This window comes from Lissotriton helveticus, chromosome 5_1 (assembly GCF_964261635.1).
Source record: "Lissotriton helveticus chromosome 5_1, aLisHel1.1, whole genome shotgun sequence".
In the NCBI taxonomy this organism is placed as follows: domain Eukaryota; kingdom Metazoa; phylum Chordata; class Amphibia; order Caudata; family Salamandridae; genus Lissotriton; species Lissotriton helveticus.
The window spans coordinates 866658348-866684611 of record NC_136065.1 but is presented as its reverse complement, the minus strand read 5'-3'; the positions used below and the strand labels follow the sequence as shown (position 1 = coordinate 866684611).

The window sequence follows — 26264 nt, the reverse complement described above, 5'->3', positions numbered from 1 at the left end:
GCGTGGTGGCTCTAGTGGTGAGTGTGGTCATTATTACAATACCCACTGGTTCACAATTAAAAATTCGCCAACACCCGCCTTTGGTCCCCCTCTCGATGAACGGCTCCAATTATTTCTTTTGCAACGAAGCAGAATTAAAGGGGAGACCGTTTCATAATCTTGTCCGTACAAAGGCCTTCTTGTAAAGTAATGAATGTGCCATTTGGCCGCAGCATGCAAATGCGATTTGGAGACGGCGAGCGCGCGGACTGGGAACCAGAGGTCGGCTTCCAGTTCCCATCATTAGGGCATTCCTGGAGGGATTGCATTTTTTTTCAATAAACCTTAACAAATAAGGGGAAAATATTTGTGTCCACCCCTTTTCTTTTGCATAATAGCCTGCATGCGCCGGCACGTGAGCTGGCCCTTTAAGAGGCCGCCTGCCGGACTCCCGGGAGGATGGAGGGGAAGGCGGAGAGCCCACTGGACGGAGGTTAGGAGGAGGCGCGCACCCGGGACCAGACGGCAAGGATGGTGACCTCGTACCCGCTCCCCGAGGGCTTCACCGAGATCGAGGTGTTCGGACTGGGCACTGCCCTGCTCATAGAAGGTGGGTGGGTGTGTGTCTATTATGAGTGCGTGCCTCCTTTTGGGCAGTTCAAGTGGTATGACAGGTGCGTGTCAGGAGCCTGGACGCTGCTCTCCCTGCTCATAGAAGATTCATGCTGCGTTTGTGTTGTACGTGCACGTACAATACAAATAAAGCAACCATCTATAAGCAGCACGCATGCCACCTCTGCTCTGCTCACGTGGGGCATTTTGTTGGAAAGTACGCGTGTCTCGGGACTTGGTGTGTGCGGTGGGCGCGTTTTAGACACCACTAGCGGGTGCTTGGCAGACGGCTTGGAACTTACCTTCTCTTGAAAGGTGGGTATGTGGTGTGTTGTGGGTAAGTGGTACGCAACACATGCCTAAACTTGGGCACTTCAGAAGTAAAGCAGATGCGTGCCAAGAGTCTTGGGTACTGCAATGCTCACAAAACGTGGCTACATGGGCACTGTGATTGTTGTGAGTACGTGCTGTACGCCACATGCCTGCTAATGGACAGTTCAGAGATGAGGCAGATGCCTGTCACGAGTTTTGGGCAGTGTCGAGCGTCCTGCTCTTAGACGTGGCTGTGTATATTGTGAGCACGTGCAACGCGGCTCGTGCGTCCCCAGGGCAGTTCCGAATAAGGCAGGTGCGCGTCAGGGGTCTTGGGTAGTGTGCCCTGCTCCTAGCAGGTGGCCACATGTTTGTTGTGATGCCTCGCGCTCGGCTCATGCCTCCCTAGCCAGTTTACTCATTGGGCAGGTGCGTGCTGCTCATTGAAGGTGACTCCATATGTGGTCGCGACACGCCTTCCTGGACAGCTCCTTCCTGAGGCAAGTGCGTGCCAGGGGTCTTGGCACAGACGGCGGATGTATGTGTGTTGCGAGTACATGTTACACGACACGTGGCTCCCCTGGGGCAGTTCAGACGTGAGGGTGGTGCCAGGGGTCTTGGACACTGCCATGTTCACAGAACGTGTGTGTGTGTGTTAGTGTGTGTGCTGCGCGGCAACTCCCTCCCCTTGGGCGGTTCACAGACAAAGCAGAAGCATGCCAGTGGTCTTGGGCACTGTACAAATATGACACACAAAAATCACAGCGATACAAGATAAACCCGTCCCTGCCAGTTCACCTGTATACTGCTAAACACCACTGGGGCACGACAGTGTCATCTTAACAAGCAACTGCTGCACGCGTTTGTTATTCTGCTTGCCCCGCGGTTATAGAGTGCGTTAAACACGACTTACATCCGTTATTGTAACATTTCAATACAAATGTCCGCATCTGAAGCAGGATTTCGCTTGCTGTGTCCCAACCTGAGAATTGCAGGATGCCCTAAGGTTTTTGGAGCGGTTGTTAACCCGCTGAGCTACTTTCAGTGCACGTCAGTCATTGTTTGATGCTGAATCGACCCTTCCGCCGTGATGCGGTTTCTATAGCGACGGCGGAAAACATGACGCACCGAATGTGCCTTGCTGTGTAACGTGTTCCCCGCACGTCCCGCTTCAAAGGTGGTGAATGTGCCCGGTGGGTGATAGGTCAAGTGATGTACAATTCCTGTGAAATGTCTCCACTGCTGTGTCCCTCTTTTGACAAGGTGCTAGCTTGATGGGCACCCGGCCCCTTTATCTGACTGTAGTGTATCACATGCGCGTGATCCTGCTCGTGATGATTCTTCCTTGCAGGCATGATCACGCGCGGTGCTTCCTTTTAAGCATGTGCTGCTCGTGAGTCTCACGACTGGTTCCTTCTCAATGGTTTCCACGGCCGCCCGTTAGATTCGGTTGTGGATTTCATGGAGTCGGATCAGGGCCGGAGGGGCCCCTGCATTTATTGAAATAAACTACTCACAACTACTTACCAAGTCTGCGGATTTCACATTTTACATTTGGCCACGAGCGGGAGCAGGAGCTCCCCACAACCATTTATAAATACGAATCCCGACTATTGGTCGTTGGCTTAAAGGTCTAAGGGGCAGATTTACAAGCCCCTTGCGCCACTTTTGCGTCACTTTTAACATGGGAAAAGTGACGCAAAAGTGGCGCAGGGGCTTGTAAATCTGACCCTAAGTAAGTTCCGTGGTCCTTTCCAAGTTAAGGAGGTTCACAAGTGGCATGTTGTGTTGGCCAATGGGGAGAAGCGGATTCTACACAGGGTGGCCAACTATGCTCATGAGACAAACCACCCAGGCCCATTGGTGGAAGAGATGCTTGTTCAGGTTATATATGGGTGTATGATCAGCAGTAGTTGAATAGTTCTGGTGCGTGTTCAGAGATACGAGCAAATGGTCCTGGTGGTGATAACTTGGGTGTTCGTCAGAGTCTCAGTGATGGGAGTCAAGATCTACACCATTCTCAGGTTGCACAGATCCTTACGGGTAAGGGGCCCTCCTCTGTAATTTGCCTGCCTCATCACAGGTATTGGCAAAGCCAAATGGCATTGCGTTGACTCCAACCTTTTGGCTTTGTCAGTAGTTACTTTGTTTTGTCATGGTTTCTGTAAAGCTCTTTTGATACGAAAATTACTTATTCTACAACAATATAAAACATATTGACTAAAAGCACAGCATGATTTGCTTTCAAAAAGCACACATTATCACAATAGTTACTGGCACTGAAGGGAGCTACTTTGAGTGCAGACATGTCCCTTAAGAAAGAGCAGAAGGCCGTCACCGACAGTGAAGTTAGCCCAAGACTGAAGTGGGCTGACCTACTGCCCAATGCTGCTGCTGTACTGGGTTAAAGAACATGCGAATGGCGCAACAGTAGGCTAATAAAAGCAGAAAACTGACTGAAACCCCATAAAGTATCTGATATATAATTTTAGTAACATCAATAGGTCTTGACTAACGCCTGACCTAAAAACAAGATGCTTCTCAAGAGGACGTGAGACAAGGTATGTTCAATGATCGATAGAAGTTGATTGGAACGGATCGGCTTAATCACACAGTTAACTCTTTGCCTTAAAGTAAAATTCAACAATGCTGTCTTACTGTCCGGAGTTACCTCAATAAAGACAAGGTAGCTCAGCTGGCTGTTGCACCTGCTGCAGTGGTCTGCAGGCATTTGCAGGTTTGAATTGTTGCTGGGATAACTTTAGCCTTTTGCCCTTCTAAGGCTAATGCAATGAATACTCCTGGGATGGTCATTGGTAATATCTTTTAGAAGAGCACGTAGGTTCCACAGCAGTGTTTCCATGCTTTATGAAACACCTTCTTATGAGGAAGAGAATGGGCTAGTATTAATGGGAGCCAACTTCACCATTTTATTAGTAGGACCAGGACTTTAAGTGGACCGGGTCGAGCCGGTGCTAAGCACCAGCAGTTCTTAAAAGCAGCTGCTGAGACGAGTCCCTATAGGGCTCTCCATTTTTGCCCTCGTCTTCAGGATGAAAAAAAATCTTTACTCAGTAGCAGTACCACCCTTCACTGCCTTTGATGTAACTTCAAAGATACTGGGTTTAGTTCTTTCACAGTCTCATCATTTCAGCACTGAAGCATTTTCAATATTCTATACAAAGAAGCCATAGTTGTTGCTTTTTTTCCTTGTGCAACTAACAACCATTGACAAAGCCAATAGTTATGGCTTGCTGTAGGTATAATGTTACTTGTAGCATTATATATCTGGATACAATGACAGAAACAGCTAAATGCCAGTCGGGCAGCACACTGTGCTAAGCACAGCTTTTCATGCCACGCCCTTAATTAGACCGGCCACGCCCCTTTGAGAGACCCCCCAGTTGTTTCATCCCACTTAAATATCCTTAAGTAGGACCCAACACTGGGTCGTATGCTAAGGTCCATTGAACCATTCAACACGCCCACTCCTCCTGTTCCTCATATGTTTCACTGAAAATACCTGAGAATGACATTGTATCCAACACTCCAGAACCATAGATAAACCTTTTGTTTATTAACTTCGTTTAGTGTCAACCATCCAGTGCTGGACCCAAGTGCCTTACTTTAAACAAAGAAAGCAGGTAACGCACACTAAAAATGTAGTTAAAAGCCTAATTAACAGAGGGAATAATGTCACTTCAACATGAGAAGGGCTGCCGCAACCTTATCATGCCCTCCTTTGCAATCACTTCTTAGGTACAATCATTGCAATGCATATTGTGTTAGTAAATATATTATTAACAATATGTATTTTCATTTATAAGCCACCTATGCCTATTTTACTGTCACTGCACAAACATCAGCATTTGAATCAACTTAGCAACCTCCTTGTAAACATATTGCAGACAAAATAAAGAATGTAACTGTTGCCTTTATAAAATATATCATTCTGTTTGCCTTTAGATATGGAACTGTTATGTTATGCTAAAAGCACTTGTAGAGCGCGCGTACACCAATCAGTTTCATGGCGCTGAGAGCGGGAGGGCAACAGTTACACAAGACAGACACTTTACTTAAATGCCTGGGAGAATAACTGGGTCTTGAGAAGTGTTCTGAACTGAGGGTAGGAAGTGACTGATCTCAGACCAGGAGGGAGAGTGTTCCAGAATTGCGGGGCAAGGACTGAAAATCTGAGACCACCGTGTTTTTTCCTTTTGAAAGCAGGAATAGTGAGCAGGTTCAGATGAAAGGAGTGCGGTTCACAAGAGGGGTATAACGCTTAATCCTAGAGGAAATGAATGCAGGGCCACTCCCAGGAAGTGCTTTAAAGATGGTGCAGCCCAGCTTAAATGCACATCGTTTAGCCACCGGGAGCCAATGGGGGCTCTTCAGTAGGGGGCTGACATGTTGATATCTAGGTTGATGATGGATCAGCCTAGCTGCATGGTTTTGTACCAGCTGTAAGCGAAGGAGTTGATATGCAGGAATCCCGACATAGAGTGAGTTGGCATAATCAATTTGGAAAGTGACCAGGGCCAGGGTGACTAGGGTCAGGGCCTTCGTGGTCAAGAATCTGCAGATCGTACGGATTCTGAAAATGCTGGCAGAGACCACCGCGCTGATCCGGGGTTTTATAGATAGGTTGTTGCTAATTATAACCCCAAGGCTTTTTACAGATCCTACTGGGCAAGGGGGACTACCTAGGAGCAGGGGCCAGAAGATAGAGTTCCAGGGATTGGCCATTCCTCCAGTTAGGATCAACTCAGTTTTATCAGGGTTAAGTTTTAATTGATTGGCATACATCCAATCGCTGACAAAACTCATGGTGGATTGAAAGTTGGAGACTGAGTTGTTAGAGGAGTCAATGTGAAACACCAGCTGGAGATCATTGGCGTAATTAAATGCTTCAACCCTTCTTTGGCGCAAGGACCAAATCAAAGGAAGCAAGTATAAGTTAAAAAGAAGGGGCGAAAGGGAGGAGCCCTGAGGAATCCTGCCTGTCAAATTCATTTTCTTGGCCGAGAAATTGATAAGGCGAATTGCCTGGGAACGGTTACAGAGGAAGGAGGAAATCCACTTTAAAGCCAAACCCTGTATGCTAGCATTACTGACACGGTCGATCAGGAGCCCATGATCAACTGTGTCAAACGCAGCAGATAGATCCAGGAGTACCAGAGCCTGAGTGAGATCTTTGTCAGCCCCTCTCCTTAACTCATCCTTGACTGCTAAAATGACTGACTCCATGGAGTGTGCTGGTCTGAAACCTGCCTGGTGAGGGTCGAGGAACTGGGTTTGCTCAATGAAAGAACTGAGACAATTATCTACGTGGGCTTCAAGGATTTTGCTTGGATAGGGGAGCAGGGAGCTGGGGCGGAAGTTACTAAGGACCAGGGGATCGGAGTTGGGTTTCTTCAGGATCGGTACAATTACTGCATTTTTGAAGGTGTCTGGGACAATGCCTTCTTTGAGAGAGTTATTCAGAAGTGTGAGGGGCGGGCCAGGGCATGTGAGAAAGGACTCATGCAAGATATGGTGGGGGGCAGCAGTCAGTAGGGGACCCTGATCCAACTTTTTAAAGTAATATACAGAATTCTTCCCTAGACATCTGGTCAAGGAGAGAGGGATTTTGCATATAATAGGGTGCTTAGATGGGGGAGTGAGAATTGGAAAACTGGCTTTAATGGTGGTGATCTTTTCAATGAAATAGGAGTTAAGGGAATCACCCAGGGATTGCGAGGGGACAGGTTTCGCCATCACTCTGGTTGGGTAAGTTTGTCCACTATGGAGAAGATATCCTTGGTCTTATTAGCAGAGTTTATTATCTTAGAGGAGAAGTAAGCTGCCTTAGTCTGAAGGATGGAGTTTTTGTATTCTTTAAGCAGGGTTACATAGGTGGATTTTTTTCTCTGAGGCATAGAACTGTCTTCAGCTACGCTCAGCTTGCCTTAGGGCAAGTTTTTTTAATTTCAGGTTGTCGGAAAATCAGCGTTGTGCCTCATGGGGATGCTTGAATTTAGTTTTTTTTAAAAGGGGCAATTGTGTCGCTGGCTGATTCAAGCCAGAGCTTGATGTTAGATTCCTGATTACAGAGGAGCTCTTGTTCTATTGGCGCAGTGGCCTCTAATAGTGTGCAGAAATTGCCAATGCTGGCTCGGTTCCAATTTATGGCCAGGTGGTTTTCCGGCAGGGGAGGTTTGATTAGGGAAGCATGGGCCACGGTGAATGTCATCAAGTTATTGAGACCTATAGAAAATCACATATATTGTTTCCGCATATGAAGGGGTCATTGACCTTGTAGATGACTCAAAATTACATTAAAAAACTTGTACGGTACATTTAAACAAGGGGTTTATTAAATTGCATACTTTCCATTTTTATAATTACACAAAGGTTCTGAAAAGTAGGCAAACTCATGCAAAATTAAACAAACCTGGTATTTAGTGCTATTTCTTAGAGTGAACTGCTTTCTTGTGTCCAATGTGGACCCATTTTGTGCTAAAAACACAATGGGGCACATGCACAACCATTTTTAGCAGTCACAAATGGAGATTCAGACCTATTACCGACTCACTAAATAGGATTTGTGAGTCAGTATTAGGAAGGGGTGTGAGAAGGGCTTCTCTTCCTAATAGCGAGTCACAGCGTGATGTACGATTGTCGTGCGACATTAATGCGGTCAGAAAATAATCACAGTTTACCACTTATTTCAAGTAAGTGGTAAGCCAGTTGCGAACGCGGGAGGGAACGCCAGGGGGCCCCTTCTCCTTTGTGAATGGTAGTGAAAACATTATTCAAGTGACCACTGCCTACTCTTAAAAAATTAAAAGGTAACTATCCATTTAAAAAAAAAAATGCATCCCGTTTTACTTTAAGGAAAACGGGCGGCATTTAAAAAAAATGCTTTATTGGGAAAACAATCACAAACACGGTGGTGTGCTGACCTCAGCAGGCCTCCATCCCTGTGATTACAGGCCATTCCCAATAGGTCACAAATTGCGACCTACCTCATGACTATTAATGAGGTAGCTACAAAATCACAAGAGGGAGTGAAGAAGGTCTTCGTAGGTCGTAGCACGCCCCGTCCCGCAGAGGGGCGGGAAGAACCCGATGATGGAGCATACCACCAAGGGTCCTTTTGCTGGGTGAGGGTTATTTTAACAAAACTGTGTGCTTCCCAGAATAATAGGAGAGACACACAACATAGGGTCAGGAAAGATACCTTTATCTTCATCCTACGTAGGGTGGATTCCATTTGTTTACTTTGTTAATGAGGAAGGTCATTTAGGACCCCAATAGGAATTGCTAAATATGTCTGAGACACATTAATACATTTCCTTTTGTGACTCGCAAATTGCGAGTTGCTAAAAATTGCATTTTGTGAGTGTTAGAAATGGGGTTTCTGGTTGGCTAGAGTATGCACCTAAGCCAGGCAGAACCCACCATTCTAGTAAGGGCAAGGGAGTTACACTCTGAAGATAACCCCTGCTCACCCCCTTGGTAGCTTGGCAGAGCAGTCAGGTTTATCCCAGAGGCAATGTGTAAAGCGTTTGCGCAACACACACACACACCAGTGAACACTAGGCACTACAACAGAGACTGCACACAAAGGTATATCAAAAATATCCTCTGTATTGTACAAAACACATTGGGCCACCATTACATAAACAATTACGCCACCGGGCGATTGTCATAGAGGTGCACATCAGGTCATAAATAATTTGGTAGAAGATCATAACACATTTAGACCCTAATTACATAAATCAATTGCGCCACCTATGAAACAAACACATTATCCCACACTGACATAAGTCAATCATTTTCAGGCCAGCCAGGCAATTGCCATATCACATGCAGTGCACTAAAGCCTCTCCTAGCAACAGGCACAGATTAGCAAACATCATTGGAAAACAATATGCCCAACATCGCTGTGAATGTCACTAAGTAACGTACCCATGGAGTGCATATGTTATGAATGAACCATTCCGGAAGACATTATTCTGATACAGAATGAGTGGCTCCTGCAGTAGAAACACATTGTATCTGGCATCACACCTAGGGCGATAAAGTGACCCTCATCACCAGATGTCCTTTTCTACAGTTCCCACGGAACCCAGAGCACATCACATCCCATGTTTCTGTCAAGTGCCCCCTAGGTATTTAATATTGCAGCTGCCCGCGATAGTGTGGTGCAGCTACACGTGAGGGCAGTAGCTCAATCTCCCAATGCGAGCCCCATGGGGAAACATTCCACAGGGCACAAAAAGAAGAGGGAGACCTCACTGGGCCCCCCGGTGAGTACGGACGTTGGATAGTGCTGCCCGCGAATGACCGGTGCAGCTACTGCAGGCTCCACAGATGCGCTAGTTGCAGAGGGGACCCAGTGCCCCTGGAACGGCATCAGCCTTCTGCACTGAGGCAGGGGTGCCTGCACAGCACCACAGGACTACAGCAGAGTCTCCCCACGCTTCCCTCACCTTGCGGATCCTGATAGGCTGCACAGCGGGCTTCCAGGCGCCTCCCTCTTGGTCTTCTGAGGCGGGCGGCTGATGGGAGCTCGCGAGCTCTGAGTTACTTTGGTGGTTGAGAATAGGGGCAGGCATAGCCTTCCACATCGGCCCGCCCCCTTAAGGAAGAAATGAACTTTCAGACGCAGAGGTCTTCCGGCACAGTTCCCTTGGTGGTCGCGAGGATAACGTTCTGGGGCTGTGGTCAGGCTCCACTCACCGAACCCTGCCCACCAGAGGAGCACTCCATTCCTCTGGAGCTTCTTGGTCCTGCTGTGAGGATGGGACAACAAGAAAGAAAATGGAAGCGCTCACCACGCGCTAAGAAAAAGGAAGAAATAAAGCACTCACCACGAGCTAGGAAAACAAACAAAGAAAATCCTTTCAACTCTTCCTTAGCTGGGGAGCAAAAATCCAGCACTTCTACAGGTCTTAATTGGAAGGAAGAGAAGGTGGTGCAGGACAGTCCAGTCCTGCAAGACTTTTGTATCCCTGAGACTTATAACAGGAGGCCAGCACGCACAAGCCTTTGGAGATTCTTCACAAGCAGGGAGGGTACAGCACACAGCAAAGTCCTTGTCCTTTCCTTGGCTGAAACAGCTACTGCAGGCCAACCCCAGAGAGCACAGAGCAAAGGGGCAGTACTCCTCCCCCAGTTTCTCCAACTCTTCTCCTTGGCAAAGGTTCCTCTTGTTCCTTGAAGTAATCTAATCTACTGGGGTTTAGGTCACATACTTATACCCCAAAATATATTTGATGTCTTTGTTGCAAGGGTCTCCTAACTCAGTCCAAACCAGTTCTACATTCACTGGTGCAGCATGACCACAGGGGGCGGAGGCAGCATTGTGCAAAAGGAGGCCTATCCTATTCAGGTGTAAGTAACTCTACTCCCACCACTCTAAATGCAGACCAGGTCAGTAACCCAGGAAAGGCAGGGCACACCTCAACCTCCCTTAGGGGGTGTCTAGAGTAAATGCACATCTCAGCTCCTGTCACCCACACACCAGACGCTGAATCCACAAACAGCCAGAGGCACATAGAATGATGAAGTAAGAAAATGCCCACTTTCTTCTAAAATTTATGAAACAACAGGGAAGTTAGGCCCAATGGGACAAGGATCAGGTAGGGCCATAAATTTGACAAGAAAAAAGTGATTACCCGAGCCTACAAATTACTTCCAGCATATTTTTTAAAAGCTGAAATGATCAACAACCTTTACTTTTGTTCAATCAGGTTTTTATTAAACCGTATTATTTTCTCAAAAATTAATTTGCTTTCTGAAAATTCATAAAGAGAGAGACATGTTGTCATATCAATAAAGAATTACATACAATATTCCTAAAAGAACAATCAACAACTAAATTCACATAGTCAACAATACATATTGAACATTACACGGAATAGGACCACACAATGACTAATGACAACAAAGACACATTAAACACCTATTTTATCTTTTTACACAATTTCACAATTAATATTCATAATGCGTAATTCATAAAAATTTCATAATCATCTTTTACAATCAAAGGGAACAATATTTGACAGATAGGGGAAACAGTTAGACTCCCTCAAGATCTGCAAATATTTCATTTGAGTTCCTCTGTGACAAGAATGCCAACGCGTTTCGAGTCCTAGTCCTCACGGTGCAAGGACTCTCATCAGGGCTCCTGAATGTCTAGATTCGCACTGGACTTCATTCCTGTGTGCAATGATGATTTATCTAGGACAATATTAAACAGAATACTACTGTTATTCATGCTCTACAATATCTCAATTCAACTTGAGCATAAGGCTTCACTACCTAAATTCTACAAGGGTACCTGGTGTGGAGTTATCTTATCATCTCCTGGTTAAGAATCTTTTTTGGGAGACCTGCAATGATGCTATGTGTCCCCTGCCTGGATACAACACAGCTTCACTTCAGTGCCCTTCGAGATTTCTGCAAAATAAAACAGAACAGCCGTTATTGTTCCGGCTCGGTTCTGACTTCAATTCAAAAAGTGCTTTATGGCAATATGTTTGCGTCTTGTGCGCCTACTTTCAAAAGCAGCCGCCGCTCTTACCCCCTTCCGTGACAACCCTCTGTTTCTTCTTATCGCTTGTTTCTGTAGGCAAGAATTGAGGAAGATTGTCACGGAAGGGGGTAAGAGCGGTGGCTGCTTTTGAGGGTATGCGTACTAGCAGCAAACATATTGCCCTAAAGCATATGCACTTTAGCAGTGATCAGCAGTGGTAAAGTGCCCAGAATCCTATGGCCAACAAAAACAGGGTCAGAAAAATAGGAGGCAAAAGGCAAAAAGTTTGTGGATAAACCTGTCAAAAGTGCCAGATCTAACAGTGAGTCTCAAAATGAAATAGTAGTACATTTGGCCCTAAATCTCACATGACACAAAGAGCAGGCATTTTTGTTCTGTCCGTCTGCGTTGTTCCTCTTCTCCCATGATACATTTCCCTCAAATGGATGGAAAATTACAAAAAATGGCGTAGTGGCATAAGTTTATGCATTTCTCATTAAAAGTATAACGTAAAATGGAAGATTATTCTAGCGTTATGAACGAGCCAGCCCTATTTTAAAAAAGGGCATATTCTCCATTAAATGTGATAATGCTTTGATATTAATTCTCTGATAAAAACGGTAGGTGGCTTGCAGTTGGAGTTATCTGTGGCTTTGATTCCCCACAGGAGCCTTTAGATGTAGTAATCACTTTATTTAACACCGTCTTTGAGAAAGCCGGTGGTTTGCAATGCCCCCCTCCTCTGTTCAAAGTACAGAGCATCTCTGTTTCCTCCCTCATTCTTGGCTGGCCTTACTGGTTAACAATGTGAAAGGACCTGTCGCTGGATAGGGATGTGTAAAATGTGCATCATGTGCATTTGCGTAATTACAGAAAATTCAGAAAAAAGTATGTACAATGCAAAACTGTAATTTAGCTTTATGTTTTAGTGTGAAATATGTCGAAAATGGATGTGAGGATGCATTTTGCGCTACAAAAATAAAGCAAAAAACACAAGCGCTTTGTTTAACAGGCACACACATCTTTGTCATCCAAATCGTTCCTATGCGCCTGCACTGTGTTACAGCAAAAATTAAGTAATTATGCCATGCGGTGTAATGGAGTCATTTAAAAAATGTGTCAGCATAAGATAATTTGCGAAATCACTTGAGATTACAGTGGTGCATCAGAAATTTCACTCAGACCTACCCTGATGCTCCTATCATAAGTTAATCTTTGGGAACAGGCCATAAGAGACATTTTAATTTGGTGCCCTTGGTTAGCCTGTGTGTTTAACTGCAACTATTAGACATTTTGAAATATCATATGCTCACAGAGCTTCAATATCAGTTCTTAAAGGAGTATTGGATAATTATTAAGCATTCATCACAAACACCGTCCTCACGGACACTCAAGTGTTCATACTTTGTGCCAGATAAATTACCGAATTTCGTTCATTACCAACCGGAATTAGGCTTTTCATATGTAGGGGCTTAAATTAAGGATTCGGTAATTTACCGAATCGGTAATTTAAGGAATCGGTAAATTACCCAATTCTTAAATACCGATTCGGTAAATTACCGAATCCTGATATGTAGGGAGCACTCAAATGAGTGATTTTCCCATTTTAGGATTCGTTATTTACCACCAACTACAAGTTGGTGGTAAATTTTGAAAACCCTAAAAAATGCAAATGTATGCAAATAATAACAGAGCCATGTGGCAGACATACATGCCCATAGGGCATGTATGTGTGCCACATGTGCACCCATACACAATTCAGGGGTGCAACAGGGTGTCAAAGTGACACCCTGCCACCTTTCAATGTTTCTCCCCCTTTACCGAATCGGTAAATACCGATTCGGTATTTACCGAATTTTACAGATTCTGTAAAATTTACCGATTGGATACCTACATTGCATTTATCAATTCTAAAATACTGAATCGGTATAATTCGGTATTTTAGAATCGGTAAATGCTGATTATCTACATCTGGCCCTTAGTGTTCTTACTGGCTCAGACACTCAAGTGTTCACATGCCTACACTGTTCTTACTGGAAGAGTTGATTGTAGTTATGTGCTGACCAGCAGAGGTGGCCACTATTTAAACGGGGCTGGGGGGGCAAGTGGGGAGGGTGGGGGTGGTAAATGGAAATAAAGCGCACTTACCTGTAGGCCAGCCAGCCGGCTGCCATCTCTCGCTCCTCTTCTGTTCCTCAAAACCAGGAAGCACCTAGGCTCCTTACTTCCCCAGCCAATCACGACGCTGCAATGCAGCGTTGCGATTGGCGTTATCTCTGTGGTTCAGTACTCACATGGAATGGGAGCCTCAGCATGTTCTCCACCCAGGCTGTAATGCACCCCGGGTGGAGAACATGCAAAGTGCGTATGACGGTTTGGCCGGCCCGAGACGGCCGGACAAACATTCAGGCACACTTGGAGTGGGCAAACTACTCCTCCCCCTAGCCCCTGCTCTGTCTGCCCAGTCCGCACCAGGAGACTGAAAACTAAAATGACAATAACATTGGATATTATCTTTTTAGTTTGTTTTTAACTACTGCCCACAGAGCAGTAGGGCGAAGCTCCTTTGCCTTAGTGGAGAGGAGCCGCCACTGCTGACTAGTGACTACTGGCATTTTGTTAAGGGAACAGTATTATGAATCTTAGAATTATCAGACACACATGGAGTGTATGATGTTTTTTTCTAGGGAACACATTTTGTATTAATAATTAGACATGTGCAATATATGTATGCACACTTATTCATTATGCACTGGGATAAGGGTATTTTTTCGCATCATAAGGTCCTTCTACATCTTCCTAAATTGTCACACATTGTCCATGATGCAGCCAATGTAAGCATCCGAAGACCTCTATCCAAAACTTGAGAGCAGGCTCTTCATAAGCTTTTGAAGGGCCAGGATAACAGCTACTTGTAAGGCCCCTGTCATATCTCTCCATTGATATGTTTTACAGGTTGAACTGGCAGGATACATCCACCAAGAGTTTCACCACTGTGTGTATATTACTATTAACTATCGGTAGTCACCATTAGGTAGTTATAATTAGGACCATGCTTCCATAGGAAAAGTGATTACTGACATGCCTATATCTTTGGCGTAGTTTGACCAAACTTCACAACATTTTCCAAAAAAGTGCCCTGGTGAATCTTGCTGTAAATGGAAAGTTTTGGGGTGATCCGTCAAGCGGGACTGAGAAAAAAGGTGTAAAAAGAGTGTGTTTTCCCATGTTAATTCCCATTGGACCTTTGAACGTGCCTACAGCCCGAATTGCTAGATGGAATGAGAGGTAGATTTGGTTATGCAGACTGTGCATTTTGTAAATACATTCAGTATTTGTTAAGAAATTTAAGAAAATAAATTTAGTGATATCTGTGGCCACAACGACTTCGCAAAAAAGAACAAACTCATGCAGGGAAATGCAGTGCTCTGATTGGCTGCCAACACTTCAATCAGGAAGTGTTGGCAGCCATCTTGGGACTCAGCTCCAGCAGAGTCCCAAAACAAAAATTTCAAAAAAAAGAAATGAGAGCAGGGTAGGAATACCTTGACCTCCAAACCTTAGTCTTTGGGCCCCCTGGGACCCTGCCATGGTTTAAAAGCATTTTTTTTTTTTTAAATGAATGGACAAGAAATCACAATATTCATGAAATTGAGGGAACAAATTAAAAAAAAAAGTGTGGCCCTGTGTTTACTTTTAAATGACCCCCTGGTGGCCCTGGTCCCGGGGACATAACATAAAAATAGGAGGGGGGCACACAGGGCTCCCCTCCTTTGGCTTATACAAGCCCAGGGACCACCACCTCCCTGGGGCAGTGCTTTTAATTTATGCAGAGGTGCCTGCGTGGCATCCCCAGCACCCTGGGGGCAACCACATCCTCAGGGCAAATTTTAAATAAATGTGGGGGGCCCCTGTGGTACCTCTGATACCCCGGGGACCACCACCTCCATAGGGAATGTTAAATAATGTAGGGCCCACCTGCATCCGGGCAACAGCCACCTCCCTGGGGCTAAATATAAAATTCATGTGAGAGGCACATATGGCCTCCCCCACATTCCAGGGGATCGCATCTTTCCATGGTCAATTTATTAAAAATAGGAGTGGGCCACATTTCCCCACCATAGCCCCAGGACTGCCACCTACTTGGGACTGAAATAAATTTATATAGGGGGTCCGTCGCAGAACCCCAACCCCAGGGACCACCACCTCCACTGGGCAAACTTCTACTATGTAGGTTTGAGTGTGCTGCCCCCCTTTGTAGCTATTTATGGCCCTGGGAACTGCCACCCTGCAGGGCTGGCTTCTGCTACCTCCCGCGGTGCCCACCCTCAAGAGGTAGCTGTTAGCTTTTGACTGGTGGAAGCTGACAGCCTCCACCAAGCAAATCAAACATAACTCTGCTTTCTGCAAGCTCGAGCTGTCAAACTGCTCTGGCTTGCAGAAAGGTAAGTTTTCATCTGTTTCCCTGCACGCAAAAATGCACGCAGGGAAACCGATGAAAACATTTTCTGTGACAGACAGGGAGCTGACTTTCAGTAGGCAGCTGTCTGTCAGAGCAATGCTGGCTCCCACCAGAGTCGGGGAGCAGGCTGGTCGCGGGGGCCTTGAGGCTCCCCCCACAGTCCAAGTGTTGACTGGTGCCCTGGGGGCCCCCAGGTGACATGGTCGGGACCTGGGAATACGGCCCGGGGGGGGGCATGAAGTCCCCCTCCCTACTGTAACAAAAAGAAGAATTTACTTCTGTAAAGTACAAATCATCCAAGTGTGTTTTCTCTGCTTTTCCACCATAAAAAGTTATCTGTAATCAGTGATGGAGGTGTTTGCATCATTGCAATTATCAAGTGCAATATCTAACGTAGTGTATGTGATGAGGGGAATCTTTCTTGTCATCTGCTGCTTAGACCAGAGATTGTGTTCTAAATTTTTAAAAACTAGAAGTGTGTAAACTTGCCTAGAAACCCCAGCCATTCGGACCTGCCCCATATACATTAGCGGTATGCAGCATCTCCCACACTTTTCTCAGGATGGTAGCCAGCTTACTAAAAGGCCCCCCAGTAAATTTCTGGACGATTTTTGAAATGGGTTCTTGTTGCCTTGGAACACGATCGCATCTCCACAAACACAAAGTGTGTTTTCTCTGCAGTTCCACCTTGTGGAGCCGGTCGCACCACCCGCCGCGTGGCCCATCCTTAGTGTGCCCGGTCTCCGTTTGCTGCCGCCGCTGCCCGTTCATATCTGCCTCACTGTTGTGCCCCTGATCTCGTTGTGCCAGTAATTGTATTTTTCCAGTAATTGTATTGTGCCAGTAATTGTACTTTTCCAGTAATTGTATTGTGCCAGTAATTGTACTTCTCTCGTCCTCTGTTGTGCCCCTGATTGCTTTTGTGTGCCTCCACCACCGTTTCTCTCCCGCTGCTCCACCCCGCTCCCCGCTCCCTGCCGCTGCTCCCCCGCGGCCCCACCCCCGTTCCCTCCAGCATCACCGCACCGCTCCCCTCCCCACTCGCCACCCCGCTCCCGCCTCCCAGCTGCTCCTCCCTCCCACTGGATACATAAGGTGGTGTCTGCGAGGTGGGGGGCTGTGACCTGACCTGACCTGGTCAGAGCCAGTCGCTCCACCCGCCGTATGGCCCATCCTTAGTGTGCCCGGTCTCCGTTTCCTCCGCCGCTGCCCGTTCGTATCTGCCTCACTGTTGTGCCCCTGATCTCGTTGTGCCAGTAATTGTATTTTTCCAGTAATTGTATTGTGCCAGTAATTGTACTTTTCCAGTAATTGTATTGTGCCAGTAATTGTATTTCTCTCGTCCTCTGTTGTGCCCCTGATTGCTTTTGTGTGCCTCCACCACCATTTCTCTCCCGCTGCTCCACCCCGCTCCCCGCTCCCTGCCGCTGCTCCCCCGCGGCCCCATCTCCGTTCCCTCCAGCATCACCGCACTGCTTCCCTCCCCACTCGCCACCCCTCTCCCGCCTCCCAGCTGCTCCTCCCTCGCTCCGCCCCCCCACTCTCCATTTATGGCAGAGTCCGCGCGTATGCGCAACGTTCACGCGCAGCGGGTGCGCCGATTGTGCGCCGAAGGCGAGCCGAAGGCAAGCCCATCTGCGCCCGTCCGCTCCTGGACCGCGCCCAGCGCCAGACCCCCTGACCCCCGCAGATGCCATCCTACCCGCCGGACGTACGACGCCGCAACCCTCAACGCACTCAACACCGGCCGGATCCCCGGCTGCCACCGAGCCACGCCAGGACGCACCCACGGACCCTTCACCTGCCAATCCTGCAAGTTCTCCTGCATCCGGACCTGCACGGCACCCGCCAAGCCAAGCATCAGCAGCAACCACCTGAAGTGCATCCTGCTCAACACCCGCTCCGTCCACAGACACGCCGTGGAACTATGGAACCTGCTCGACACCACATCTCCAGACGTCGCCTTCCTCACGGAAACTTGGATGAACGCCTCCTCAGCGCTCGACATCGCCATCGCCATCCCGGACGGATACAAGATCACCCGGAGGGACCGCGTCAATCAGACAGGAGGAGGCATCGCCATCGTCCACAAGAACACCATCCGCATCACGACCAACTCTGACGACACCCTCACAGCCGCCGAACATCTCCACTTCCAGATACACACCGACCCCAAGACCACACTCCGAGGCACCCTCATCTACAGACCCCCAGGACCCCGCACACAATTCAGCGAAGACATCGCAGACTTCATCAGCCCACACGCCCTCCCCTCCGCTGACTACATCCTCCTAGGGGACCTCAACTTCCACCTGGAGAACAACAACGATAACAACAACACCACCACCCTGCTAGACAACCTCGCCAACCTCGGACTCAAGCAACTGGTGAACACCCCCACCCACTATGCCGGACACACGCTTGACCCAGTCTTCTCCTCCAGCAAGTACATCTCCTTCAGCCACTCCACCGGACTCCACTGGACAGACCACAGCTGCGTCCACTTCAGCTTCAGAAGGACCACGACTCACCACCACCCGCAACAGGTTCCCCGCAGGAGCTGGAACAAGATCACCACCGACCAGCTCACCACATCACTGAACCAGAACCCTCTCGCCAGATCAACGGACCCCAACCAAGCAGCCAACAACCTCACACAGTGGATCACCAACTGCGCTGACGACCTTGCACCCCTGAAAAACCACCCCAGCAGGCCCGGCAGCAAGAAAACCTCCTGGTTCAACGATAACCTCAAGAACTCCAAGAAGAACTGCCATACCCTCGAGAAAGCCTGGCGAAAAAACCCGACTACAGACAACATGAGCGCCCTCAAGCACGCCACCCGCAAACACCACCAGCTGATCCACACCACCAAGAAGACAGCATTCAAGGATCGACTAGACAACACGCACACAACAGCAAGGAACTCTTCAGCATCGTCAAAGAGCTCTCCAACCCCAGCGCCGGAAACAACAACATCACTCCCTCACAAGACCTCTGCGACTCACTCGCCTCGTTCTTCCACAGCAAGATCGCAGACATACACAACAGCTTCGGCGCACAGACCACGCACCCAACCGCAGAACCAACGCCCCCCACCACCAACCTCCGCGCCTGGACCCCGGTCAGCACCGAAGACACCATCCACACGATGAACACCATCCACTCCGGATCGCCAACCGACCCATGCCCCCACCACGTCTTCAACAAGGCCGACTCCGTCATCGCACCCCAACTCCGGGACATCATCAACTGCTCCTTCAACACCGCCACCTTCCCGGAGAGCTGGAAGCATGCCAAACTCAGCGCCCTCCTGAAGAAACCATCAGCAGACCCCACCGACCTCAAGAACTACTGCCCCATCTCGCTCCTCCCGTTTCCTGCCAAAGTCATTGAGAAGACCGTCAACAGACAGCTTGCCGCCTTCCTCGAGATGAACGGATCCCTCGCCCACTCGCAGTTTGGCTTCCGAGCCAACCACAGCACCGAGACCGCCCTCATCGCAGCCACTGACGACATCCGAGCCCTGCTCCACAACGGGGAAACAGCGGCCCTCATCCTTCTGGACCTCTCCGCAGCGTTCGTTACTGTCTGCCACCGCACCCTAGTACAACGCCTCAACAACATCGGAATCCAAGAGAAGGCACTGGAGTGGATCATCTCGTTCCTCGCCGGAAGAACCCAGAGAGTCCGCCTCCCCCGTTCAGATCCTAGGCCACAGAAGTCATCTGTGGCTTACCACAAGGATCATCACTCAGCCCCACCCTCTTCAACGTCTACATGAGCCCCCTCGCAGCCATCGCACGCCAACACAACCTCAACATCATCTCCTACGCCGACGACACCCAGCTGATCTTCTCCCTCACCAACGACCCAGCCACCGCCAGAACCAACCTACACGAAGGGATGAAAGACGTAGCCGAGTGGATGATGAACAGCCGCCTGAAACTGAACTCAGACAAGACGGAAGTCCTCATCCTTGGATCATCACCCTCTGCCTGGGACGACTCCTGGTGGCCCCCTGCCCTGGGCAGCGCACCCAAACCAACGGACCACGCACGCAACCTGGGCTTCATCCTGGACTCCTGCCTCTCGATGACCAGACAAGTCAACGCCGTCTCATCATCGTGTTTCAACATCTTACGCATGCTCCGAAAGATCTTCCGATGGATCCCCACCGAAACCAGGAAGACGGTGACCCAGGCACTCGTCACCAGCCGGCTGGACTACGGAAACACCCTCTACACCGGAACCACAGCCAAACTGCAGAAAAGACTCCAACGCATCCAGAACGCCTCCGCACGACTCATTCTGGACATCCCCCCGACACAGCCACATCTCCGGACACCTGAGAGACCTGCACTGGCTCCCCGTCAGCAAGAGAATCACGTTCCAACTCCTCATCCACGCACACAAGGCCCTCCACGACCTGGGCCCCAGGTACCTCAACAACCGCCTGACCTTCTACACTCCCACCCCCAGCTACGATCGACCAGCCACGCCCTCGCCGCCGTTCCACGCATTCGAAGAGCCACCATGGGAGGAAGATCCTTCTCCTACCTGGCAGCCAAGACTTGGAACTCCCTCCCCATCCACCTCCGTCTTACCCAAGACCACCTCTCCTTCAGGAAGCAACTCAAGACCTGGCTGCTCCCCCAAGCGCCTTGAGACCCTCCGGGTGAGTAGCGCGCTATACAAATTTCTTGATTGATTGATTCTTGATTGATTGTAAAGTTATCTGTTGAAGACGTTTGAGTAACTATCACATACAGACACAAAAGATCACTGGAGACATTTACTCTGTGTCGTTTATGGAGCCGTAGTGCAGGAGATGCACTATACTTTTACCCAACGAGGTAGCACTTACTAATTAGCCAGTAGAAAGTATTCAAGTTGAATAGAGGTGCTGCACAAACAGTGGCGTTATCTTGAATAAATATGCAGGGCAGGATTCATTCTGCCACGAAGCACATCCAGAGAAATGGAACCCCAAAGGGAAGCACTTATAGATATAAACAAAGCAAGTATCCGAGTTGAAGCTCCACTTCTGTAAAGTATTAATCATCCAAACTTCGTACATATGGTCAAAGCAAAGCAAATGTGTTTTCTCAACATTTCCACTGAAAAGTTATCTGTAATCCACGATGAAGGTGTTTGCATGCTTGCTTTTCTTGAGCACAATTTCTCACATAGTGTCTGTGACTAAGGGGTTCTTTTTTATCATCTGCTTCTCAGACCAGAAATAGTGTTCTAAACTTTTAAAACCTAGAAGTATGTAAACTTGCCTAGAAGTCCCAGCCTTTGGCCCAGCCCATATACATTAGAGGTATGTAACGTGTTCCCACCTTTTCCCAGGATGATGGAGAGCTTACTAAAAGGCTTCCCAAGCGTATTTCCTAATGATTTTGGGATATGGCCTTTATGCCTCGAAAAACAATCACATCTCCACCAAACAAAAAATCACTTCTGTAAAGTACAAATCATTCAAGTGTGTTTTCTCTGAAGTTCCACCTTGTAAAGTTATCTGTTGAAGATGCTTGAACAACAATCACATTGGCAAAGTTGCAGACACACAAGGCCACTGGAGACATATCTTCTGCATTGTTTACGCAGCTGTAGTGTAGAAGATGCAGTATACATTTACCAGACTGGTAGTACTTACTAATTAATTTCAATTAACTAATTAGCCAGTAGAAAGTACTCCACTTGGGTAGAGGTGTTACACAAAATGGTGGCTTCTTCTTGGATAAACACACAGGCCAGGATTCATTTTGACACAATGCTCATTTCACAGAAATTAAACCTCAACAGATTAGAGTTAGGAAATACATTTAAAAAACATTGAAATTCACTGAAAAAAACAACGTTTTGAGGGATGTTATAGTTAGGAAATAGAATTTATAAACAGAAATTCACTAAAAAAACAAAAGGATACATTGACATTACAGTTAGCAAATAAAATTATAAAATTCCTTAGAAATTCATAGAAAAAATCAAAGGTTACAGGGATGTTATAGTTAGGCTGACATTGTGCTCATATAATACCAGAGAAATGTAGCAGTTATAGTTACCTGAGCTAACTATAACATATGCCCCTGCAATGTACTGCTTATGACCTCATATATTACATTGCTCATGACACGGTCAGTGACATGTACCTGACTGAGTCCTCCATCTTGGGCTAGCACCACAGGCTGCACAGCATGAAGGAATCTGCCCTGCCTTCTGCCCGTAATGGCTTGGTGCAACCTTGACTCACCTTTGACTTGCCCTATCCTGCCTTTTCCAGCCTCCTCTGTATCCCCTGACATACTCCTGTAGATGCCTGAGCCTTTCGCCCCCTCAACACTGCCCACTTCCAGTGGGATTGCAAAAAACACAGTTGATGGACAGAATGTAGAACAATGTCATACATTCAACCCAGTACAAGTATCTGGGCCTAAATCCATCGTTTTTTTGCACTCCACACCACCCTGGGTTAGACACTGGCTATATGCAAATCAGCTCTGAACCTGTGCCTCATGGGAACAGTCCAGTCCGAACTACCGAGCCATGTCTTTCCCAGACCGGAATCAAGCATCCAAGGACCGGTTTCTGGCTATCAGCCTTCATCAGCCTGGCTAGCATGACTCCAGTGGCGTGGAGAGCCTGGGACTCACGTCTGAGCATCCCCAGCCCACTCGGGGTGAAATTGCAAAAAACACAGTTGATGGACAGAATGTAGAACCATGTCATACATTCACCCCAGTACAAGGATCTGGGCCTAAATCCATCGTTTTTTTGCACTCCACACCACCCTGGGTTAGACACTGGCTATATGCAAATCAGCTCTGACCCTGTGCCTCATGGGAACAGTCCAGTCCGAACTACCAAGCCATGTCTTTCCCAGACCGGAATCAAGCATCCAAGGACCGGTTTCTGGCTATCAGCCTTCATCAGCCTGGATAGCATGACTCCAGTGGTGTGGAGAGCCTGGGACTCCCGTCTGAGCATCCCCAGCCCACTCGGGGTGAAATTGCAAAAAACACAGTTGATGGACAGAATGTAGAACAATGTCATACATTCACCCCAGTACAAGGATCTGGGCCTAAATCCATCGGTTTTTTGCACTCCACACCACCCTGGGTTAGACACTGGCTATATGCAAATCAGCTCTGACCCTGTGCCTCATGGGAACAGTCCAGTCCGAACTACCAAGCCATGTCTTTCCCAGACTGGAATCAAGCATCCAAGGACCGGTTTCTGGCTATCAGCCTTCATCAGCCTGGATAGCATGACTCCAGTGGTGTGGAGAGCCTGGGACTCACGTCTGAGCATCCCCAGCCCACTCGGGGTGAAATTGCAAAAAACACAATTGATGGACAGAATGTAGAACAATGTCATACATTCACCCCAGTACAAGGATCTGGGCCTAAATCCATCGTTTGTTTGCACTCCACACCACCCTGGGTTAGACACTGGCTATATGCAAATCAGCTCTGACCCTGTGCCTCATGGGAACAGTCCAGTCCGAACTACCAAGCCATGTCTTTCCCAGACCGGAATCAAGCATCCAAGGACCGGTTTCTGGCTATCAGCCTTCATCAGCCTGGATAGCATGACTCCAGTGGTGTGGAGAGCCTGGGACTCACGTCTGAGCATCCCCAGCCCACTCGGGGTGAAATTGCAAAAAACACAGTTGATGGACAGAATGTAGAACAATGTCATACATTCACCCCAGTACAAGGATCTGGGCCTAAATCCATCGTTTTTTTGCACTCCACACCACCCTGGGTTAGACACTGGCTATATGCAAATCAGCTCTGACCCTGTGCCTCATGGGAACAGTCCAGTCCGAACTACCAAGCCATGTCTTTCCCAGACCGGAATCAAGCATCCAAGGACCGGTTTCTGGCTATCAGCCTGGATAGCATGACTCCAGTGGTGTGGAGAGCCTGGGACTCACGTCTGAGCATCCCCAGCCCACTCGGGGTGAAATTGCAAAAAACACAGTTGATGAACAGAATGTAGAACAATGTCATACATTCACCCCAGTACAAGGATCTGGGCCTAAATCCATCGTTTTTTTGCACTCCACACCACCCTGGGTTAGACACTGGCTATATGCAAATCAGCTCTGACCCTGTGCCTCATGGGAACAGTCCAGTCCGAACTACCAAGCCATGTCTTTCCCAGACCGGAATCAAGCATCCAAGGACCGGTTTCTGGCTATCAGCCTTCATCAGCCTGGATAGCATGACTCCAGTGGTGTGGAGAGCCTGGGACTCACGTCTGAGCATCCCCAGCCCACTCGGGGTGAAATTGCAAAAAACACAGTTGATAGACAGAATGTAGAACAATGTCATACATTCACCCCAGTACAAGGATCTGGGCCTAAATCCATCGTTTTTTTGCACTCCACACCACCCTGGGTTAGACACTGGCTATATGCAAATCAGCTCTGACCCTGTGCCTCATGGGAACAGTCCAGTCCGAACTACCAAGCCATGTCTTTCCCAGACCGGAATCAAGCATCCAAGGACCGGTTTCTGGCTATCAGCCTTCATCAGCCTGGATAGCATGACTCCAGTGGTGTGGAGAGCCTGGGACTCACGTCTGAGCATCCCCAGCCCACTCGGGGTGAAATTGAAAAAAACACAGTTGATGGACAGAATGTAGAACAATGTCATACATTCACCCCAGTACAAGGATCTGGGCCTAAATCCATCGTTTTTTGCACTCCACACCACCCTGGGTTAGACACTGGCTATATGCAAATCAGCTCTGACCCTGTGCCTCATGGGAACAGTCCAGTCCGAACTACCAAGCCATGTCTTTCCCAGACCGGAATCAAGCATCCAAGGACCGGTTTCTGGCTATCAGCCTTCATCAGCCTGGATAGCATGACTCCAGTGGTGTGGAGAGCCTGGGACTCACGTCTGAGCATCCCCAGCCCACTCGGGGTGAAATTGCAAAAAACACAGTTGATGGACAGAATGTAGAACAATGTCATACATTCACCCCAGTACAAGGATCTGGGCCTAAATCCATCGTTTTTTTGCACTCCACACCACCCTGGGTTAGACACTGGCTATATGCAAATCAGCTCTGACCCTGTGCCTCATGGGAACAGTCCAGTCCGAACTACCAAGCCATGTCTTTCCCAGACCGGAATCAAGCATCCAAGGACCGGTTTCTGGCTATCAGCCTTCATCAGCCTGGATAGCATGACTCCAGTGGTGTGGAGAGCCTGGGACTCACGTCTGAGCATCCCCAGCCCACTCGGGGTGAAATTGCAAAAAACACAGTTGATGGACAGAATGTAGAACAATGTGATACATTCACCCCAGTACAAAGATCTGGGCCTAAATCCATCGTTTGTTTGCACTCCACACCACCCTGGGTTAGACACTGGCTATATGCAAATCAGCTCTGACCCTGTGCCTCATGGGAACAGTCCAGTCCGAACTACCAAGCCATGTCTTTCCCAGACCGGAATCAAGCATCCAAGGACCGGTTTCTGGCTATCAGCCTTCATCAGCCTGGATAGCATGACTCCAGTGGTGTGGAGAGCCTGGGACTCACGTCTGAGCGTCCCCAGCCCACTCGGGGTGAAATTGCAAAAAACACAGTTGATGGACAGAATGTAGAACAATGTCATACATTCACCCCAGTACAAGGATCTGGGCCTAAATCCATCGTTTTTTTGCACTCCACACCACCCTGGGTTAGACACTGGCTATATGCAAATCAGCTCTGACCCTGTGCCTCATGGGAACAGTCCAGTCCGAACTACCAAGCCATGTCTTTCCCAGACCGGAATCAAGCATCCAAGGACCGGTTTCTGGCTATCAGCCTTCATCAGCCTGGATAGCATGACTCCAGTGGTGTGGAGAGCCTGGGACTCACGTCTCAGCATCCCCAGCACACTCGGTGTGAAATTGCAAAAAACACAGTTGATCCTTGTACTGGGGTGAATGTATGACATTGTTCTACATTCTGTCCATCAACTGTGTTTTTTGCAATTGTCACCCCGAGTGGGCTGGGGATGCTCAGACGTGAGTCCCAGGCTCTCCACACCACTGGAGTCAAGCTATCCAGGCTGATGAAGGCTGATAGCCAGAAACCGGTCCTTGGATGCTTGATTCCGGTCTGGGAAAGACATGGCTTGGTAGTTCGGACTGGACTGTTCCCATGAGGCACAGGGTCAGAGCTGATTTGCATATAGCCAGTGTCTAACCCAGGGTGGTGTGGAGTGCAAAAAAATGATGGATTTAGGCCCAGATCCTTGTACTGGGGTGAATGTATGACATTGTTCTACATTCTGTCCATCAACTGTGTTTTTTGCAATTGTCACTTCCAGTGGGAGGCAGACACCGGACAGCTGGCCATGGT

General features: G+C 48.1%; 1 protein-coding gene across 1 annotated transcript in view; it reads left to right on the top strand.

Annotated features, from left to right (window-relative positions):
* The first annotated feature begins 423 nt into the window (after positions 1-423).
* Positions 424-26264, top strand: part of RGR (retinal G protein coupled receptor) — a 173206-nt gene continuing 147365 nt past the window's right edge. Inside the window, exon 1 of the mRNA XM_078641122.1 lies at positions 424-589. Within this exon, the coding sequence (XP_078497248.1) occupies positions 511-589 (79 nt within the window). The 5' untranslated portion in view covers positions 424-510. The remainder of the gene's footprint in view (positions 590-26264) is intronic.